Here is a 22,333-nt window from a genome sequence, read left to right as displayed (position 1 = left end):
CAAATCTCTATTACTGGTTGATTACCTTCATATAAAATCTAAAATAAATGATTAAATTCAGCTGCATGATGCATTTAAAATAGCAACATTGTGCCCTGTAGTTGTCGTCTACCTGATGGCTAATTGGGTCAGTGCCAAGTGCAGAGTGGATTTTGTTTGATGTGCAGATGAAATGCTGAGAGTGCAGAACAATTTTTGTATTGTTCCCTAGTCTAGGTAGGTTTGATTTGATATATTAAATGAGTTCTTTCCAGATGTAGACTTATTAGACGTGTAATTACGCCATCATGTTAGATAGTGGGGTTACATTTGCAGGTGCCTGGGTCCCACAAGGGACTTACATTGCTCAAATTGTTGCTGTTGCCCATGTGCACATCTGGGCCCCTGGTCAGGTGCTGGGAATAAGGGCACAGCTGCAGGGAACAGGACTGTCCTCCCCCCCTCACTCCCCTCTCTGCCTGTGGCGTGGAAACGGGGAGGGGGGGGGGGGGGGTGGGGGACTGAAGCACACTTTTGACCAGAGGGATGCAAGCACATTTCCCATGGGGTGACAGAACTGCATTTATCAGCAGAATGGCTAGCCTGGGTTTACTCCCTGTGTATCTAAATGCGACAGCAAGAGCCGTATCACTGTGTGGAGCACTCTCACTGTGTGCAGTTATATTAGGAGAACTACTGCTATCGATATTGTTGATAGATTGAAATGTCATGCCATGTGTGCCAAACCAATTGGCTAACAGACTTGGGCTGCGTTGGGGATCATGCCAGTTTAAATTGGTCTTGGAGGGGTATGCGGCATTGAAAAATACAGATGAGAGATTTTAATTATGTGTGCATGCAAAGGTGCGTGTGTGTCCTTTCAATCTTGTTCAATGTGTTAATGGAGGGTTTGGATGTCTGTGACCCCAAGCAATGTATCTAAAAGCTGTGACCCCAAATGGAGTACACCTGTGCCCCTTAAGTTTATAGAGCCCCATTAGCAGAGACCCAGTCGGTGATCAGAGGGGATGGGGGGGGGTGCTATATAACTTCACCATGAGAATCACTGAATAGTTAAAGTCTTAGAGACTCTTTGTTAGGATGATGTAATGCTGACATCTTGTTTTTAAACACCTTGGTCTGTAGATAAATAAAAAGGGACAGATGTGGAATGAAGCCACTGTAATGCTTGGCAGGAAAAACACAGAAGGCATTTTCACATGTGAGTACTCTCTGCAACAAGACGACCAACATGCTGCGCTAATATCTTAAAGTTAATCTGGAATGCAAAAGTAAACCAACAGAGAAGACCAAACCACTTTAGTCTGCAGACACAGGTCAAAGCTGTGACCCCTTTTGAAGTTGTAGTATCACTTAGTGTACATTTGTAGGCTGTTCACTTTCTCAGCTAACCAAATGTAAACCACAGTTAATATTTCATGAGGGACATACTCAAAAAGAAAAACAGACTATTTCTGCTTGATTTTTTGCCTTTTCCGTTCTTCCGTTTTTCCCTCTGCCTTTTTCCTGCAGTGTACTTCCTGACTAGAGATTAAATAATTCCATTGGAATCCTCTTAGGATGGGTTCCCAGCACTTGGCAATTAAACAATTACATTTAATCAGCATGGGGCGACGCTTCAAGTCACCCTCATTTCAGACGTTGATTAAAAGCAATTCTGCAGTGGTTATTGCTGTCGACTTTCGAAACTGTGGTTCACTTAGGTTTACTGCATCTGTGGGGTCAGGTTGGATAGCAATATGGCAGGTTCAGTGGTGGTCGAGAGCTGTATCAGCCTGTGGTGGGTAAAACAGTAATGACAGAACTCATCGCAGACCTTATATTGTCCCTTAAGTCAGAGCTAGTTAGATTACTTGGAGACATTTTGACCCTACAGCAAAGAAGACTCAACATACAATAGAAAGAATAGGGACATTGATTTATGCATGTGGGAGCCTAGATCTTGTGAGTGTGAGTGTGTGTGTGTGTGGCATATTATTTACATTAGACGTGTATTTAAGCTGTTTCTTTTTGTATCTATGTTGAAGTGCATTCGGTTTGAATGAAATGCACCTTGACATATTTCATCATGCCATGCAATAACATCTCCCTCTGTGATGGCAAACAAGCTACAGAGAGGGCACACGGGGAGGAGGGCTTTTGTGTGAGCCGTATTTGACATTACACTCGAGTGAAAAAGTGCTACGTGGCATAGCGCTGGAACGGACTTTAGTCTTCCCTGGGAAACACAGATGAGTTGCGATGGATACCCGGCCCCCTCTTGTGAAACCCAGGTGCCCCTGTTTCATAAGGCACCCCACTGGCTCCCCAGCCCTCTTAATTAGCGGCTTCCGTCAGCTGGCACCCAGGCCTTCAAGCACCAGTCACTGGTCTCTGCTGCTGATGGATTCCAGTTCACTCCAGATCTTCAGCTTTTCTAACAGATGGATACATGGGCGGGCTGAGCGCGAGGCATCAAGGTTTTTGCAAACCTGTAAATCATTTGTGAATTTCCTGGTATCTCGATCAGACGCATGCTGGAAGGAGAAGAACATGCTGTTGAATGATTTCGTCAGCGTGTTTCTTGCTTTTAATAAAGATGGGCAACTGCAGAGAAAGGGTCCATGAGTTTTAGTCTCAGCTGCAGATACCCTGTAACAAGACGCTGATGATTTTTATATGACGAAGTCAAATATAGATAAAGGGTTTCACCAGGATGGGAATGTTGCCTTTTTCCTTGTGCAGTTTCATAGCAGCACTGTAACAATAGTCTCTTCTAATGACATTCCCCTAGTAACTTCTTGCCTCTACGAATCTCAGGGGGGAAGCGCTACAAAAAGTGATAATTACATGAAATATACATAGAGAATAAAGGGAGCATGTTTACATAACCAGGCCCATAAATATCTGACGGAGAAGACATTGTTCTCCGACTCCTTTTAAGCTGATCTCCCAGGGATGCCATTTTAATGACATGATGGTTTAAAGAGATGCTGCTCCATCTCGTTCCATATTTAATTAACTTTTGCTTTTCTGACGCAGAGGAAAAACAGAATAAAGAACGCGTGATAGAGACAAACACACACGATAGCGAGGAGACAATAACAAATAGCTGGGAGAACAGAGAGGGAGGCAGGGGGAACATGAGCAGAGACCTTGTCATGCTTTTGTGAGCTGTTTACAATACAAGAGATGCAAAGGGAGAGGAGGGGTGGTGGAAGTGGGAGAGCTTTTAAATTTTAAAAAAGAAAAAGAAAAAAAGTGAGGGATAGAATTAGGAAAATGGAAAAGAGGAAGAGCGGGGGAAACACCTTATTCTCCCAAGGGGCTCCATTATGGAGCATTTTTTAGTTCATCACCAATAAGAGGGACATAAATGTGAAACTGACAGGATGTGTTTAAGTGACATTCCAGAAAATAAATCGAAACATTAACAAAAATACAATCTAACATTTCTTGCAACACGTATCCGTTTTTGTCTGCCACGTGTTCATTAAAAACACATGGCAGCAAGCAAAGCAAAGTTCAGCATTAATACGGACATATATAGAGATTTCTGCCCATTATAAAACACAACCAAAGACACTGAAATGAATCATGCAGACTCATGTTGACTTTTATGATTATTTGGTCACACACACACCCATAGCACTGAAACATTTGAACTGGTTTCAGCAGCCCCAATGAACTCAAATCATTTAACCAATGAATTCATGTTCTGGCGCTTAGATACAAGCGACTCAGCCCAGAATTCGCTGTGCCCTCCTCTCTCTCCGGCAGTGTGTTTTCCATTTTTACTGTCAGCTGTATACGGTGTACGCTGCATTATTGATACTTTCTTTCCCTCTTCTCTCACTTGTTAGACTCTTCCCTTGTCCTCATATCATCACTGTCCGTACTGGCTGTGGAGCCTGGAGAGTTGCAGTGAATTTGACCCCACCTGGTCTATATTTTATTGCTTGGTGTTTAATACATTTTTGAAAATCCCTCCCCACCCTCCATCCCATCCAAGAAAAAAAAAAAAAAGAATATAGTGCCTTGTCTATTTCAAGTGTTTGTCTTGGTAAGGCAGAGGGAGATGACTGGAGGGGGATACTCACCTTCAGCTCTCCCAGTTCAGGAGACAGGGGGGATCATTAGGAGGGGCTACAAAGAAAGAAATGGGAGTGAATGTGTTTGTTTGTCTACATGTGTGTTAGTTTGGTGATAGACTGGTGACTTGTTCAGGGTGGACCCTGCTTCTTGCCCAATCTAGGCTGGATAGGCTCAAGACCCCTGTGAACCTGAACAGGATAAGCGGTTTAGAAAATGGACAGAGGGATAAAAGATGCATCTTTGCTACATAAATCAACTATGAATGAATGTGTTAATTTAAAGTACATTTATTTACTTTTTATAGTTTTGCTGTCATGTAGATTATAGAGTAGGACAATGGTGAAGGTGATATCCAGAGCTCGAGGCCACTTTTCTAATTATTACCTATGAACTGTCTTTTCCGTCCATGTGTGCGCAGAAGAAATGTTTTTAAAGTAACTTTACTCTGAGGACGACAATTGGAGATATATATTTTACTGTTGTTCTTGTTCCTATAATTATATTCTAAAGACACAGGAAATAGTTGTAAACAAAATGACACAGGAGATACACAAAAAAACAATAGTAAATGCCCTTGGCTAAATCCATAAACACTGTGGCAAGGCTACATACTGAGGTTGAGGCGTCCATTTTGCTGACACAGTTCTGAAGTGAAAAGATGGCTCTCTGGATGTGGAGTGCCGGTGTGAGAGATTGGGTTACCCCAGACACTCCCAGTGGATCTCCCGGCCAAATGGATCTGGATCTCACGCTTGGGCGCACATATTGAATGCCATAAGAGGTCTCTGAGGTCTCCTTCAGTGGGAGGAATGCACAGCCTAACAATGTGGAGTTTTCACCAAACTAAATTTTGCACCAAAGAAGAGTTATCGCAAGGACACTGGAACACAAGGGACAAGCACTGAAATGCATACTTACATTTGTGCGGGTTGTTCATATTGGATAAAGTGGCACATTTGCAGCTTTTTGGATGGCAACACACTGCACAGGTTCAGTAGGATCTCATAATTCTTTAATAAAGTCTTAACACAGGCTGCCTCCTTTTCTCTAGAGGACTATGAGTATTAGCCTGTCAAATGAAAAAACAAAATGCCATTTCACACACATCCTGGACAAGAACAATGGCATTTCAGATACTCCCAAACATCTGGCCTGACTGCCCAGTTTCACTAAGGACTGGCCAGGCTCTTAGCAACATTGAGTGCCACTTGCATTAAGGTTATGTTCAGGCGACGACACCGTAGAGGATCAGCCAAGCTAAGTTATCTCTGAACAAGCCATCCATTCTGCTGCTTTCTGATGGAAGAATACTTGGGGGCTGTGTAATTATATTGCTTTAAATGAACCCCTGAGAATGCCCCTGCCAAAGCGCCCACAAAGTCTCACACTTGGGCGAGTGTCAGAAACACAGCGCTTGTGTATGCACTCATGTGTGTAGTTGCGTGTGTGTGTTTTTGCTGCTTAGGCTGGCGTTAAAAGGGAGGCCACAGTGCTTCTGATACGCCTCACAAGTGAATTTAATTAAATCATAAATATGAGCTGGAGGCCGCCACCCAATTTAATGTAATGGATGATGTGGGCCAGTCCATCTTTGGCAAAGCAAAGTTCTGGACCCGTTCAAATGCCCTTGAAGCTTATTAAAAGTGCCTGGCACAGGGAGATGCTAGCAAAGTTGTTTAATGGATGCCCAGCTTGCATTCAGTATGACAGTTAATGCCGGGCCATACCATCTCTGAATTGGATGAGGGGTCTCCATTGTGGAAGTCTGTCACTGTAAGAGATCACGTCCATCCGTCATCTGATCCTCGTTATAGTAAAGTAATAAAATCTAATAGATGACAGACAACATGCGCATTCGATTGAAATAAGAAATTCAATAAAACAAGCTTCAGAAACCCTGATTACACAGATGTATTGTAAAATACAGTATGTGATTATTTTCTGTGACAAATAAGCTTCAATATTATCACCCAGCGGGGTCACATTTATATGTTTTTATATATGTTCTGCACATAATAGATCAAAACAGCATATATAGGGACGTCATTGTGCTTCTCTTAGTATCCCCATTTATGTTTGCATACAATATATGCTTCATATATTTCACATACACAGCATCTAATTAAACACAGCATCTTCTGTGTATTTCAAATGGATCATAAGTTTATAGTCATTTGTTTCACACGGTATAACCTAGTTACAATGCTACGAGCTGCAGTGCTGCGCCTTCTCAAAACAAAACTGAAAGCTTCAACAAATGTTATGCCGCACGCGTGTCACCATTGATGAATCATTTGCTGGGACAGACAGATGTTGTAGCATGGGTTTTGTCCCATTCGGCAAAGGCAGAAGAATCTTTTCCTCAGTCTCCCGGAGTGCTGGAGGCTCCCTAAATAGACCTAGCGCAAGGGTGTGTAGAATGGGACCGCACAGGGTGATGGGTAATGGAGTCATTAATAACACAGACCTCCCTTAAGATGCTCAGATGTTTGTTAGCGAGAGCCACGAGGGAGTGAGGAAAATAGGATGCAATTTGATACAATGAAAAAAGGCAGTGTAAGCTTTTGATGATGATTGTGTTTATGCTGTCATAGGTCTTGTCTGATGGGTTAATTGTGTTCACACAAACACACACACACACGCACACACTCCGCCGCACACACTAACGCAGACATTGTATTTCAGATAGATAATGAAGGGACAATGAAGCAATTTCCTCATACAGTTTTTAATATTTCCATCACATGTGCAACACAAAAAAAACGAGGTCTGCCAAATACAGAACTCCATATTTGTACAATACATTTTAATAACATCAGAGATAACTGTCCTTTTGCTGCAGGAGATGGTGATTTCCTGTAAACTGTGTACGAACAATTCTCAATCAAAATGTCAAAACATTAAAGTTTTATACAAAAGTGCATCTCAGGTTCAATGAATGCAAAACATTTACATAACAGAATGGTTTAAAGTTTTGTATGATGCCACAGTGGCTTCCAGCTTGAGCAGAGAGCAATGAGACACTGCAAAGCAAAAAGAGGAGTACTTGGGCACTCTCCAGGAGAGCCAGGGACAGAGTTTAGTAACTACGGTATATCCCCGAGACAGACTGAAATTGTGTTCAGTCTTCATGACCCCAAATCCGAATGGATTAACTCCCCCACTGCGAAAAAATATGTAGAGATAACAAAACATAAAGAAAAAAAATAAATTCCAGTAATCTCCAGGCTTCAACGAGCAGTAAACATTAACAACAGAAATGTACAGGTTGAGTCAGTGGGCTGGAGATTTCCCCATGCTCTGAGAGCCACATGGGAGCTTCACGCCTCTGTTCACGAGCCAACCAGAGGAACTAGCCTTTTCTAAATCTGTGTCACTGCGTTTGCATATATCAGCATCCTGTCCTGTTTTTCTGTTCTCTGTGTTGTTTTTTTCTTTTCTCTCTCTCTCTCTCTCTCTTTTTTTTTTTTTTTCCCCGCCTCTCGTCTGAACTCCAGCGCAGGCAGTGCAGATTAGACGCACCGCCGTTCTCAGCTGGTCCTCTGGCAGCCATGTTACGATGGACACAGACAAGATCTCAGCCTATGCTGGTGAATCAAGCTTTTCTACCCCAAAATGATTGACCATGTCAGGATACAGAGTGACATACTGCGCAGTAGGAGTGGCGCTGATGAAAAGAGTCCTCCTGACAACACTTGCCGGTTCCTACAGCTTCCTACGCTCTCAGTGGCACCCTGTTTCTCCTTTACACAACTGTCTGAGTCCCATCTGGTCTGATTGACAATGTCATTGATCTTTTTTTTTACCCCCCTTCTTCTTTTTTGGACAAACATTTTGAACTGTACATTGGCAAATACTGTATAAGATTGCAATATAGCTGTAGTTAAGCAACACATGAAGAATTCTATGTACAAACAAGTTGGCTTTTTCTTTATTTTTGAAATAATGGTTAGTAAAGATCGGAGAGGATTCTTTTATGTTCTTTCCCCCTCTCTCTTTTTTTATTTTCTTTGCTTTGCTTTTCTTTTTTCTTGCTGTGGCATGGTTCCTTGTGGTGTAACTGAATCGAAAGTTCAGTGCAAGATGGTCAGTGGGAAACTGGACTGACGGTAATTGGCGGTCAGACATTATTCTCCGCGTCATGTGATCCTTGTTCTCGGCCACGGCGCTGATCTTTGCCATGTTAGCTGCTGTGCTGAGTCAACGTGTGGTTCTGCAAGGACACAAAAAGAAACAGAGGGAACATTATGATCACATACAACAAATGGCTCTTTCATTTGCCTTCCCTTTCATTAAAAAGGACACTGGAACATTATTCATCTTCCATTCCAAGGACACTAATGCGCTATACCTAGAAATTAATTTTAAATGTTATGATTGACAAGCACTGCCTTTTGATTATTGTGGCATTTAAATATCATCATTATTAGGCTGTCATTCAGATCCAATTAACTTGCGCAGGAGTCAAATCTATGTGTGGATCAATCGCAGTTGGCTTTGGGATTAAGCATAGTTAAGTCTTGGTCTAACACAAAAGCACAAGACCACTGACAGATAACAGCCCATTCCTCAGAAATCCTGTCGCTCAATTCAAGACTGTGTCCATGGAAACAAATCCATAAAAAGGCAATGACACACCTGATTGAATATCATTCTGAGAGTCCTGTTTATACTGTGCCTACATGTATTGAATGTGCTGCAAAAAAAAAAAAAAGGGTTGAGAAATACTTAAGGTGCAGGTGAGGCAGCTGATGATTTGACCCTCCACGCTGCTGTGAATATGTAATGGTGCACAATTTACTATGACGGGATAACAAGCTGACAATATCACTCTGTTTTGCTGTATCTCCAAAATTTATGCAGGCACACACGCAGACCGTTGAGAGTGGTTGTAGTGGGGCAGCTGTGCCAGGTTCTTTAAAGGGAGTGTGGACCAGGGGGTGTGTAACTGGTGTCCCTGGTGGGCTGAATCCAGGTCATCTTTTGAAGTGACTGCTAATCCCTTTAATGCAAACTACATGCCCCACTTGCTGCGCTCTGTTTAAAACACGGCCTTGGACTCTCTAAACTGGCATGGACTAGACACACCTGTCACAGAGTCATCAGCACGCATGCATGCATGCGCAAATACACACACACCCCAGCGCACACATACATTTCGTTGTGCACAAAAGGGAGAGAATTTAGCGTCACGAGTATGTGAAATGACATTTTCACTGCTGAACTAGTTTGAAAAAAAAAAAGAGAGAGAAAAAGTGAGAAAGAGAAAATCTAAAATGATTACTGCAACCTCAGTGAGAAGGTTTACCAAAGCAGTCACCTTCAGTCCTGTTGGTGCAGAGTCCCTCGGGCAGTGCTTGGAGACGACTATTAGCCCCCCTTGCATTCATTCCTTCCCTCTTTACCCTTTCAGCTGCCTCCATATAAAGCATTTAAACACCTCGACAGCTTTCCTTTCAGCTAGGGCGATTACTTCCCGACAGGTGGGGTAATAAGCTGTTTGACGGGGAGCAGGAGTGTGACCCCTGTAAGGGTTAGCGTGGCTCGCCTGGGCCCTGCTCTCCCTTTTTTAAAGAGGCGGCCCCGGACAGCTCCTCTGCTTCCCTCTCTCCTCTCTTGCTGAAATAAAGCTCCTTTAAGTGAGTCTGGGAGGAGACTCCCCACGGGACGCTCCCTCTCTCTCTCTCATTGCTCCACCTCACCTCCTCCTCCCCCTCCTCACACTCCACCAACCCCCTACCCCCCGGTGAAGACATCCTTGGCGTTGCTGAGGAGGGACAGGAGCACGGCAACCTTATTAATGAATGCGGCCCATTACCCGTCAGCCTGGCTCCTCGGCGACTCCCAGAAGCCCCTGCAGTACGTGACTTCAAATGGCAGGATATTGACACGAGGAGAGCAAAGCGGCTAGGACTGAGTGTGTGTGCCCGTGTGTGTGTATATGTGTGTGTGTGTGTGTGTGTGTGTGTGTGTGTAAAAGAGAGAGAAACAGAGAGAGAAAATTTGTGCTCAACTGAGTGTGCATGCCTTTGTGTGAGTGTGCCAGTGCGTCTAGGTGTGTGTGTGTGTGTGTGTGTGTCTGTGGACCCCAAAGGAACGTAGCTCCTTGGATATAATGTAGGGCTCGTAACAGCTATTAGAGGGGAAAATAACCCCTCTGGGGAATGGCTCCCCCCCACTGCATGTCCCAGCTCTGTCTGACACACACTGCATTCTACCTTTTCCTTAAACATGCCAGGAGTTTTCTCACTGAGGGCTTTCTCAAGGACGGTGTTAAACGACTTCAGTGGCTGTGGCAGCCATGCAGACTAAAGGGAAATAGAGGAAAAGAAGGGGGGGGTAAAAAAACGTTAAAAAGAAAATGAAACTGATACCTTTATCTCTGTGGATACTGAACTCCGCAGAGTAGCTATAAACTGTTCTGTGTATGAGTATGGAAGGTGGAAAAGAGGGAGACAGGAGGGGAGTGAGGGAGGGAGGGAGGGTGGAAATTCACTTTCCAATCCTCATCCTTGTCAAGTTCTTCAGGTACCTCTGCACCAGCGCTGTATAAGTTAAATACCTATAGTACCCCACCACAAATGTCAAATTAGATGTGAAACACATAAAACACAAGAAAATGACCGAAATGTCAACTGCCCGGCAAGGTGGATGTCACTAATGGTGTCACACCAGAATCACTGCAATTTAGGATTAGATGCCCTCCATTAAGCCTTTTAGCTCTCATCCTGACTCCCGCCTTCAATGCCATCCTATTCCCCCTGAAACTCTGCCATTCCCCTTATCATCCATTTCCTTCCCTTCTATCCAACCCTTAATCTCCTTCTCGATCCTTTCAACCACCTGCTGGCCACACAGGCCTGCTGCAGGGCCCAGTTACCAGCAGTGTTCAGGTAAACCATAGCAGTCAATTCTCCACTAAATTAAATTTTGCTCTGATCAATAATGCGCACCCGCTACTCCCTTATGAAGACTGGCTGCATTGGCTCGGAGCGAGCCTCTTCCTCCACTCCTATTCTTTCACCGGCTCTCTGTGCCACCGTTAAAACCACCACTTTCATCTGATTACATCACCCTACTGCAACGCCCTCAGGGGTAGTAGAAGAGGAGGGGGAACATCCGGCAGGGGTCTTGTGTACCCATGCAAACAGGTGCAACATGTCTTAGGAATTTAACTCTGCTGCAGAGAAGGAGAGGGTGAGAAATAAAAAGGGGGGGGAACGATTGGGGAAGAGCAGAGAGTAAGAAAGTGCAAGGAGGCTGGGGAGTTGATTTATTAACTAATCATTCTTTATGTCGTTCCCCATTGCTCTGGTCTCCATCGATAGCACCCGGTCTCCAGTGAGGCAACAGAGGTGCATCTCTTACATCAGCTCTGCAAAGGAAGGCCAGTGGACCAGCAGACCCACTCTCTCTTTCATCTGATCTCGCTGTATTAAAGACAATCTTCACATTGTCCAACATCACAGAGAGAAGCTTAACCGCAGCGCTAACAATGCTTAATTAACATAACGTTAATACCTGCGGAGCACATGTTACAGTTAGTCATTCGTGTCTGTTCTTCTACCTGCCGTTATCCAGCACGTAACATTAAACCCAGGCTTTATCGACTGGTTGCAGAGCTGAGTGAGCAATAACAAGTTTTTAAGCCGTAGTCTCTATAAGGTGCAAAGCAGTGTAGCACTTTACACAAGTAAACTGAGCAGAAAGTGTGGGCCTCGAATTCAAAGTGCTGTATCATTTGATTCTAACAATATATTGATAATTATATAGCCTTAAACACACTAAAGTATATTTAAATATGCATTAAAGTTCATAAAGCTAAGCTAAACTGATACAAAATGCCATAATAACAAAGACAATTTCAGAATGTAATTGGTCTGTAACTACTACTCTTAATGCAGACATGGTATAAAAAGGTGTATAAAAAAACAGAAAACTGTATAAAACTGTAAGCCTGGAGGTAATGCAGCGGTAGAGCAGGTTATTACACAGTTATTTACGCCACATTATTTTGGGACCTTATAAATGTATAAACATCTTGAGTGGGCGTGAATGCCATAGTGAAGGACAGTTTGGTGAATATTGCAATTGTATTTTTTTTGTTGACAAGAAGAAAACAAAATATAAAATATGATTTACATTTTGCATTAGCTCACGAATAATTTAAAAATAAAGACATTTATTTATGTCTGTTAATGGACTAGTCCGACAGTAAAGCATACATTTACTTTTGTGAGTCGAGTGTGTGGTGCTTACAGTAAAGATTACTCATTAAAAAAAAAACAGTTTAATGAGAAGAGTTAAGCACATTCATTTTAAACCCTGCGGCTAAAGTGTCTTATTTAGTTTATCTATAATCAAAAAATTTGAAGGAACAGTTAAAACTGTAAACATCCCCTTCTAAGCTCTGATTAAAAGTCTTATCAGCCTGTGCCGACTTTCTCTCTTACCCTGCATGGCTGACATACAGTAAGTCTGCAAACTGCATCTGGAGCACGGGGAGTGTGCACAAAACCACTGAGACCTGTGCGCACCCGTACTCATCACTCAGGAATTTAATTAACGCATACGAGAACGTCATCAAACGATACTAAAACAAAGAACCTGTGGTCTTTCTGTGAGGCTCCAAACTGCAGGGCGACTTTAAGAAATTAGATCACTTGGATATTTAAGCTAATTTATGTTTGCGTAGTGATTGAGAGGTGAACAATGGACCTCAAACAATAATGACCCCATTGTGTCTATGAAAATTCTGCGACTGTGTGTTTTCTTATCGTTCCAAACTGCTGTGGAGAAAGACAAGAGTACTGCATTCTGCCTTGATGTTTAATGGTGTGTTGAACTCGGTCCAGTATTGACTCAGTCCTCCCTTTGTGCATTCCCTACTGTTGACCAGTCCACTGAGGGAGTAATCCTTTCCTGCTTTGACCTCAGGCCAGGCTTACTGCTGGCTAGTTTAGCCAATGAAGAACACAATCAAATAAATAAATAATACAACACTTGGCATTCTCCACAGTCATCACTTATCAGGCCGTAGGGAGGGTTGACCCCAAACACTGTTGTGCCACAACCGGCCTGGTATCCTTGGTAACAGACTGTCTTGTTTGAAGTGAGGTACCCGGGGAGTCATGGTCATACAGTAACAGCACTAGGCTAGGGTGGAGTTGACAACAGCAATGGATTTCCATGTGTGTCATTTTGTGTCCGGTCGTTTTCGCACTGAACGCTTGTAAAAATATATAATAAATCCATAATGTTTGAAATGCTTTGATTAGATGTCTAACTACCCCAACCAAATGCTTCTGAGGTGTAACCAGAGATGACGGACCACCCTTTTTGTGGGCTGGTGCTTTGTAGCTCCAAATGATACTCATTACCCTGTCTAAGTAGACAAGTGAATGGTACTAGAAACACACTATGCAGTGATCCTGCTGTTTGACTGAGGTAGCAAAACAACTGCACAACTGCTGTGTTATTATGGGGCCTCATTAAGTGAGGAGAGAGTGGGAGACGGGGAGAGGGAAAGCAATAGAGAGAGGGCCAGCGAGAGGGAGAGAAAAAAAAAGGAGGAGGAAGACAAGAGAGCGATACAAACTGTATTCTGAGGTGATAGCAACACACAGATGCCTTTCCAGCCAAAATGAAGACTATGACTAAAGAACCCAATTAAGGGCTTTCTTAGGGGAGCCATCTTGGGAGGGGGATGGGTCTTCCTGGGACATGAGCCCTGGGCTACATCCTCTAATTAGACAGAGCGAGGGGGGAGGATCTCTGCCTGTCACTGGGAGGGAGATGGGGTCCATGGGGTTCCACATGTCAGTCCCAGAAACAAAACACAATTACTCTCACATTTAACCACTTCAGTCAGGGACAGACTTTGACTAGGGATGCTACAGAGCACCCCCCCACACACCCCCACTCTTCCCTCCGTTCCTCCCTCCCTTCCTCTCCTGTGCTGCTAGATATGCCACTTTACAAATGCGTAGATTTTTGAGGACTAAATTTTCTCCCTGCACTTCCGCGCTTCTTATGAGAAGGCGCTCGTCGATGTGCACGCTCACGCTTTCCCACCGAAATGGAGGAGCGAATCAGAAAATTAGATTTTAATTGACCGGTGTCATTCAACATCCTAACTGAAGAGTTAAATTACTTTGCTGTTGTGACGCGTGAATATGACATTCGAGAGGATATAATTGCTCTGATGGTGTTTATTTTAGCCTCTGCTGCATTTTGTTAACACCAACAGCATAATAGACACTTGAAAATCAAATCACTACAGGCAGTAAATTAAACCTGTAGCGAATTTTCTGAGGAGCACTTAAAATGGCATTTATCAAAGTTGTTGAAAAAGTCAACTAAGAAAAGTAAAGGAGACATGTTTGAGGGAGAGATCCGGTGATGGATTCTAGCACAGTACGCCAAGCGTCTCCTCTTTGTTTGGATTTAACTTTCCCCAGTGGTGCAACACAGGAAAAAGAAAAAAAGAACAGCTCAAAGGCTTCTGGGAGTTTTTGTCATGTCTCCCTCCAGACAATGTGTTTGCATGCACATATCAGACCCTGGGAGAGACAGACACAAAGACAAATACATACAGCACGCACACAGATGTACACACACACACACACATGCACTGAGGAAGAGAATATCCTCCCAGGATCATTAGGTCTGTCATGCTGTCTAATTCTGATCCACCTACAAAACTAGAACACCACTATTGTGACAGATCACTAGTCATCTAAGGGTGTTTATGTCCCCATTTACAGTGTGTGTACTGTACAGTGTTGTACGTAATTACAAATAAGCTTAAATATTAATGATGGCGCCTCACGAGCAGCTGTTTTTTTCTCTAATTCATTGTTCTTTTATTTTGTAGTGCAACTTTTTTGAAATGGTGACAGAATTCTGAACACCTGGGGTGATGAAGAAGAAAACAAGTTGTCATATAAAAGGAAAAAAAAAATATATACACAACTTTCAAACGCGTGAAGAGCTGTCATACTTGGCAGATCAAGATATTCAGAGATATGTGTGGTGTTTGAGAGCCGCTTAGGGACAAACGCACGAGGCTTTGCTTTTTGTGCGACACTTTTGGGACGTGGGGCAGTTAGGGCGTTTTTGGGGGCATATTTTAAAATTCATGGAGAGAAAAAAATGAAAGAAAGAAAGAAAAACTTCTGGGGAATTAAGTCTCTGTGAGTGTCGTTCTTCAGATTTCATGAAAAGTAAGGTGGAAGAATAAGACCTAAAGTGTTATTTTTAAGAGCCATCACTCATACAATCATCTTTAATCATTTAATGCATTTTACTGTTATATATTAAATACTAAAAATATAGCATCTTAGGATGCATTTACCCATTTCATGTACTCTCTCTCCCCTATCGCCCCCCTTTTCTCTCCGACTGTCCATCTCTCACTTTCTCTCCCTATTTTCTGTCTTCGATGGACGTTATGACACGCATAGCTGTTTACACCTGCTGACCGTGAAGCCTATAAATATGCTTAATTAAAACAGTGGAATTGGTCACAGCTTGGCAATAATGGCTATCACACGGGGAGAGGAGAATCTCATTTGTGTGGGGAAGTAGAACATGATGCAGATGTGCTCTTGTCACTTTCAGCACTCATTAAGGCCAGGGAGCTTTGGATTGTCTTTGAAGGAATCCTTTTAAAAGACACTCCAATTAAGGTACGTGTCCTGCGGGCGTCTGAGGAGAGGGAGAAGTCATACAGTACCCCAGCCTTACTCCTCCGTCGACTTAACACATGACTTACAATCTCGTGTCACTTCCAAAGAATGATAATGAAATTGGAGGATGGAGGGGGGAAAAAAAAGACAGCCCAGCTTAAAAGGAACAAGGGAGTCTCGTGCAGAAAATGTCATCTTCACTGTTGTGTAACTTCAATCTCATTGTCTTGTCTTTGGAGGAATTGGGATCACTGGGAGAGAAGCCTCCGATTGCAGCCCTCCAGTACGCCGCATCGCTGGAGGAGCTGAACTTGTGGGTTTCTTCACAAATGAGCTGCACTCAGAGAAATGTCAGATTTAAGCTGTGGCTAATACTGTGCATCCATCAGTTAATGAATCTGGCTAATTAATCCAGCCTAGCAGCATTGTCAGTGGCTCAGTTCTTTTCGCGAATGTGAAAAAAGCTACTATATCTCAGGCCGACGCAAAGGGAAAAAAAAGTTGATTGTTAAGTTTCACATTGCAGTGTAGCCTTCGCTACAACCCAGAGATATTTATTTTTCTCATAGGGGTGGGCTGCTTTTAAAATGACAGGACAGTTCATCTTATTTGGGAGAGAGGATGCAGTCTCCTAGTTGCTCAAGGGGTGGGCAGTATTTGAGGGTCAGAGAGAGCACTGTACAGCCAGCCCGCTTGCCCTCCCCATCAGCACCTCATGAAATATCTAGACTTTGCTCCATATTTTAATGGGGTGAGGGAGAGCGATGCGCAGGGTGGAGGCTGTTTGAGCGCGTATGATGGTAGTGGGGAGTTCTCTGGAGAGTTTCGAGGGGAATGGTGGTCTATGCATCTCGGTGCTTATTTTTTGTCTGTGAAAGAAAGAGGAAAGGGAGAAATGGAGGGAGAGAGAGGGAGAGCAAGAGAGATTATTCTCCTTTGGAATCTGGATTCTGGGGCACACAGGCCCAGGAGTCAGTCAATCTGGCCAGTCTGAGGGGGGCGGCTGGGCGGGGGGTCCTAGGAGGGCTGATTAGACGGATGCTCTCCCATCATCCATCTCGACAGGCTGGCGAAAATTGGCTAGCCCCTCGCAGGGTAGAGTTCACGGGAGGAGGCGGTGGGGGAGGATGTGGAGCGGTGCACTTGGATACCTGTCACAGCCTTTGGTCTGTTTCAGGATCTCAGCAGCAAATTAATAAAATATCGTTCCTGCTTCCCTTTACCTGCCGTGGCAGCTCTCCCTCTCGCCGCTCCTTCTCCCAGCTTGCACTGGCCCTTTGACCCCTCCGACTACTGTGAGAGATGAGGAGCCCAGGCAGCCTGTGAGTGGGCCAGAGTGTCAGGGAGAAATAGGGAGAAACTCCAAACTCAAGACCTGGCAAAGAGAGAGAGCTTCCACTTCTCTCGCTGCTAGAAGACAGCTTCACTTCAGACAGACTGACAAACGACTGCCCCATGTCGGTGAGACATTTTGAAGTGTGATGCATGGGAAATGGCAACTGCAAACAAACAACAACTAAAAACAAGACTCCAACATGCACTGTTTGTTGAAGGCTTTAACTATAGACAGTGAAAAAGGCAAATACTATGTCCAACATTACAAAGTTCAGGAGTTTCATCCAAAAGCAATATTTAAATAAATATTTCACCTTAAAATGACAGCTTCAAAATCATTTTAATGGTACACTAATAGGGAGAACGGTGCCTCTTTCATTTACCCTCAACACCCTGACTGCCAGTTCTTGCACTATGTAACTTGAGTTACATGTAACTTGGGTATGATCTCTCACAAGAAAGCTTTACGGCACTAACTCAGGCATCTACGTCACTTATTTTGGTGAAACTGGATCATACTTTATGGACTAAATGTTTTTTTTCATCAGATGTCCTCCTGCTGCTCCACCTCAGCTCAACTCTACAGAGTTTCCTGATTGCAGGTAGCTTTATCTGTTGCCACAGTAATTGCTGGTAATTATAGCTGCTGTTGCCGACTGCCAGAATGGACAGCAGAACCTGACACAGGCAAGTGCAGCAGAACCAGGCTCAGCAGCCTCTACGGGCATCATGGTAGAGGCGAACAGGGTGTAAGTAAGGCAGAGTAAGCTAAGAAGATTTAAAAAAAAACAGAGGGTGACTGAACAAGAGTAAATCTCTGACTCTCCGAGAGCTTTGTGAAATAAAGGGCTGAAAGACAGACGCCATGCTGGGCTTCTTGCTGTTGGACTAGCTGACTGCGATGTCTTATGTTTGGCTGTTAATAGTTGTTGCTAGTTTGTGATCATAAGTAAAGTAATCATACGAAGTGCATGTGTAACACTATCCATATTTCCAAGTGTAGAGGTCCAAAATGACAAAAATATACCAACTCTTGCGAAATGTTGCTTTAAAAAAAAGATGGATCTATGAAAAACCTCCAAGACTTAAGGAAGTTTTGAGTTGGTTACAGTATAAATAAAATGTGATGTTGTGGATTTTTCTGCAGGAATGTAATAGGAAACACATGTGCAGGCATCTATATGAACTACATATGTGCGTGAATGAGAGCATGCACTCACATGGGACTGCCTTTAGAGCATGGCACACGTTGAGCATAATGATCGTCTTATCCCCGAAGCTCATTCCTGCTCTCCTTTCATAACCCCCTGTTTCACAACAAAGTGCCATAGGTCTTTCATGTTCTACTCTTGTGTCTTCACGCAGAGTGTAAAACAATATAATCATGCATGAAACAACACCTGCGGGAGGTGGAGATCGCTTCATTCCAAAAAATGTCAAACCAAAAAAAAGTAAGAAAACATCCCCAGGTTATTTGAGATTGTTTACAGGTACCTGCAACAACCCTTGCTATATAGCCAACACCGGTACCAATGAGAGATGAAAATGTGATAAATAGGAGGCCTTGGCATGAATGAAAAGACTCCATGTTGGCAGTTTGGTGGAGCACGAGTCTTGCATGCTGGTGGAGCAAGGCTTGTTTTATTCATGGTTGCAGTGCTCAAATGACCAGCAGATAATGATCACATTCACCTTCCTCCTGGCAGACACACGCCTGTGTGTTTACAACCTGAATCTCAATATGAAAATCGTTGCTGATCAATGGGCAGCCAAGCCCCGGATACTTCCTCTGGCTACCTGTTAATACATAGAGCTACTAATCCAAGTTTTAGATATGTACTTGAAGGATGTGCTTAGGAGCTATCGGTTTCTTTTTGCACTTTAATGTGAATTAAGAACAATCTCAGTGATTGGATAGAACACTGCGGTTATAAACTACTCATATTTTAATGATTCAGTTTCAAAAGGTAATAGAAAAAGATCTGGATATGAGAAGTGCGCCATGTGTACGGTAAAGAATCCCCTAAACAAAACAGAGCTGTTTGAAAACACCACCACAGTGAAATAATATAATAAGGTCTGTTTCATTTTTTCAGGTTCTCCAAGGACCAGAGAAAAGGATTGCTAGAAAATGGATTATCTCTGTAACATTGCGAGTTCATAAGTCCAACTACTAACTTTGTTGAAGGGCAGATATGGTCTCCCTGTGGACAAAGCTCATATTTAGCCACGAGGCCTCCTCTGTGATTAGGAGGGGAGATGCAGGCATATTGACTCAACTATGTTTTTGCCCCTGCACTGTATGTAATTACCTCTTCAAAAACGAACATACCACTAATCCTCTAATTCCAGATATTTTAGTGCTCCGCTGGTCTAATAAGCAAATCAAATCATATCTGCACATCACAAATGAGTTTTGGAGACGGACTGAAATAATTCCTTCTGAGTCTCTCATCCCAGTCGGGATGGAGGGGACAGCCGGAGTGCAGCGAGTGGTGTTTAGTGTTTGTTAAGCTGTCATGTGTGATTAGCGGTCGCAGGTTTCTGCCGGTGGCCCTTTTGCTCCACCGGCCTGAGGCTCACCTGTAACTCTGTCTGGAAGAAGAACTTCTGTGGGCACTGCGAGCAGTCGTAGATCTTATCCTCCTGGCCGTGGGCAGAGAAGATGTGCTGCTGAAGCTTGTTGGCGTGGACAAACACTGCTCACATAGAGGGGGAAGGAGACACAGGGACAGAGGGGAAGACACAATTTAAAGACTTTTTATATTGCTTTTCTAAAATTGTCACTGTAAGATGCCTCTACTCTATTTTTTATTTTGGATTGTGGTAAATTAGAGTAGAGCCTTGTTCTTTGCATTAAGGGAACAAAGGCAACATCATAATTGCGTCTGACTGAATAAAGACTGAAGACAGACTATGTCAAACGGCAAGGAAAATTACGTAATTGCAAACAAATGAATGCACTATCAGCAACAGAATTAAAAAAAAAATGTTTTATGAGATATCTAATTGAAAAAAAAGAAGCTGAGAACAATTTAGATGTTAACAGTGAAACTAGAGTGGTCATATTCATGGCACTAGAGCTAGTGAATGCATAATGTTTTGGGAATAATGATGCTCTTTATTTAGCACTACTGTGGGGACAACAAGCCAGAAAATAAACAACCACCAAAAATTGGCATGGCTTCAAGTGCAAAACATGGCCTCCATTAGTCTACATAGCTAATTATATTGACAATATAAATATTCATGGTGTTGTGCTACTTATTCATGCAGACTCAGGCTACATTCACCATCATATAAACACACAACTCGCTGGCACTTAAAACATATACTATACATTTGTGCTTTAATTAAGCCATAGTCCACGCTGAAAAGCTAAGGGGGATGCAATTGTGTGCATCTTGAGTGTGTGTGTGTGTGTGTGTGTGTGTGTCTGCATTCTCCAAGGAACACTTCAAACATGCCGTTTGTTATCCCAGACCCTTGTGCTTTAAGGATGGCTGTCTAATCTCAAAGGTCTGGATGCTCTGGAAAAGTTAGCATGTGGGGGCTTCATTTGAATTTCTTACAGCTCAAAATAACTTTTCTTCTAATGCATGCACCGTGGGGCCACAAGGAGAGGGAGGAAGAAAGCACAGCCACAAAAGGTGAGGTGTCTGTCGGAGATGGCTTTGGGGTCGCTGCAGCCCCGTGGCGGGGCCTCTGCAACATTAACGTGTCCCAATTTGAGATCACCTGGGAGAGCGGTTATTAATTATTGAGCTGCGTACACTTGAGACGAACTCGGCTTCATTGAATGTCACACTACTGACCTGGGAAATAAAAGTTTAGATTCAAAGCAGACACACTGCAGTGATGCTTTCAGACTGCTAATGCTCGGGTGACAGCTGTCTCTGGAACATGGCAGCATGTTAACCAGAAATGAACAAACCTCCTCTAATGAACAAACAACAACTCCATGGTCCATTTCTGAGACTAATGACCACAACAATATGAAGACAAACATAATTTCAGATAGATGGCTGGTTTTACAGTCTGTTACAAAACATTTACGCTCAAGGTTAAGGCCCCGGCTATCATGCACATTTGTTCCTCTATTATGCTCCAGAAAAGACGACAATTTTCTTTGTGGGAAATACAAGCTCTGAAAGAACAAAAATGCGCTGATGAACAATAGCTTTCTTCTTTTGCGGTGTTTTGTCTGCATATACTGTACAGAAGCAGGTCACAGCAGCTGCAGGAAGCCTTCATTATGTCTTTGGTTAGAGGAAGAAAAAGTCAATACAGCAAAAATAAAAATGGATTTGAGACTTGGGGGGCCTTCAAATACTGTACAATAGGGCCAAACACAACTGAGATGTCAAGTTAGCTGATTCTCGCTGTTTACATGCCTATCTGGTCCAGCTCTAGTAAGAGACACATTTAATCAGCTGTGCATTTATCAATTTATAGCTCTGCATTCATTCATATGCAAGTGGACAATGATTTAAAGTGACAGAGCCTAAAATGCACTAATGGTACCTACAAGAACAATAAATACTGAATGGGCTTATGACATTTAAGGCAAAGATGTAAATGGAAGCTCAACAACTTTTTTAGCTAATTTATATAGTTCAGTTTTGACATTTTAAAAGGCTTGGGTTATATTTATGACTACTATAAGGTGATTGGAAAATTTACTGCTAATATAAACCGTGGTAACCATTTAATTAGTGGCAACAGTTAAAATCAAGACTCCTTCTTTGTCTCAATCATCGCTCTCCAAATTAGCATGCAACGTGTAATAAAAGGATAAGCTGAAATGGGCAATGTGCAGACATGTATTGGTATTTGGCAGCATGAGTCACATATGAAATATGCCATTGCAATGCCCATTTAGAGGGACAGAGGAATGTCTTCCAAGAGGGTTAAAATGAGGACATAGAGAAACAGAGAAGAAATAATCCAAAACCACATCCAAACAGGATCAGTGGCTGGCCATTGTGTCTCTCCCTGCTGAGAATGCGAGCGAATAAGGGAGGGAGAGAGAGAGAGAGAGAGAAAGAGAGAGAGAGGAAGAGAGAGAGAGAACTTTGTGGAGTTTGTTGGCCGTGGAGCCAGAGCAGAGCGGAGCTGAACAGAGCACTGAGCCGGGTTGGGCGTCAGGGGTGTCAGGGCTGAGGGGGCTGAGGGGCCAAGGTCTCCTCGCTGTGGGGGATATTAAGCCCTCTGATTAGATCTCAGGGGCCGCC

The 22,333-nt window shown here is 43.2% G+C and overlaps 1 protein-coding gene across 7 annotated transcripts in view; it reads right to left on the bottom strand.

The window, feature by feature from the left end:
* Window positions 1–6,786: 6,786 nt before the first annotated feature.
* The window catches only part of LOC104918299 (zinc finger protein 521), a 104,720-nt gene continuing 89,173 nt past the window's right edge, over window positions 6,787–22,333 (bottom strand). For all 7 annotated transcript variants that reach the window (XM_019262177.2, XM_019262178.2, XM_027288088.1 and 4 more), the window contains 2 exons: window positions 19,683–19,798; window positions 6,787–8,287 (listed from right to left, as the gene is read on the bottom strand). In XM_019262177.2, coding sequence (XP_019117722.1) covers window positions 8,258–8,287; window positions 19,683–19,798 — 146 coding nt within the window. In that variant the 3' untranslated portion in view covers window positions 6,787–8,257. The remainder of the gene's footprint in view (window positions 8,288–19,682; window positions 19,799–22,333) is intronic.

This window comes from Larimichthys crocea, chromosome II, assembly GCF_000972845.2.
Source record: "Larimichthys crocea isolate SSNF chromosome II, L_crocea_2.0, whole genome shotgun sequence".
NCBI lineage: Eukaryota > Metazoa > Chordata > Actinopteri > Sciaenidae > Larimichthys > Larimichthys crocea.
Note: the sequence above shows the minus strand (reverse complement) of the source record. Positions and strands in the feature narration are given on the sequence as shown.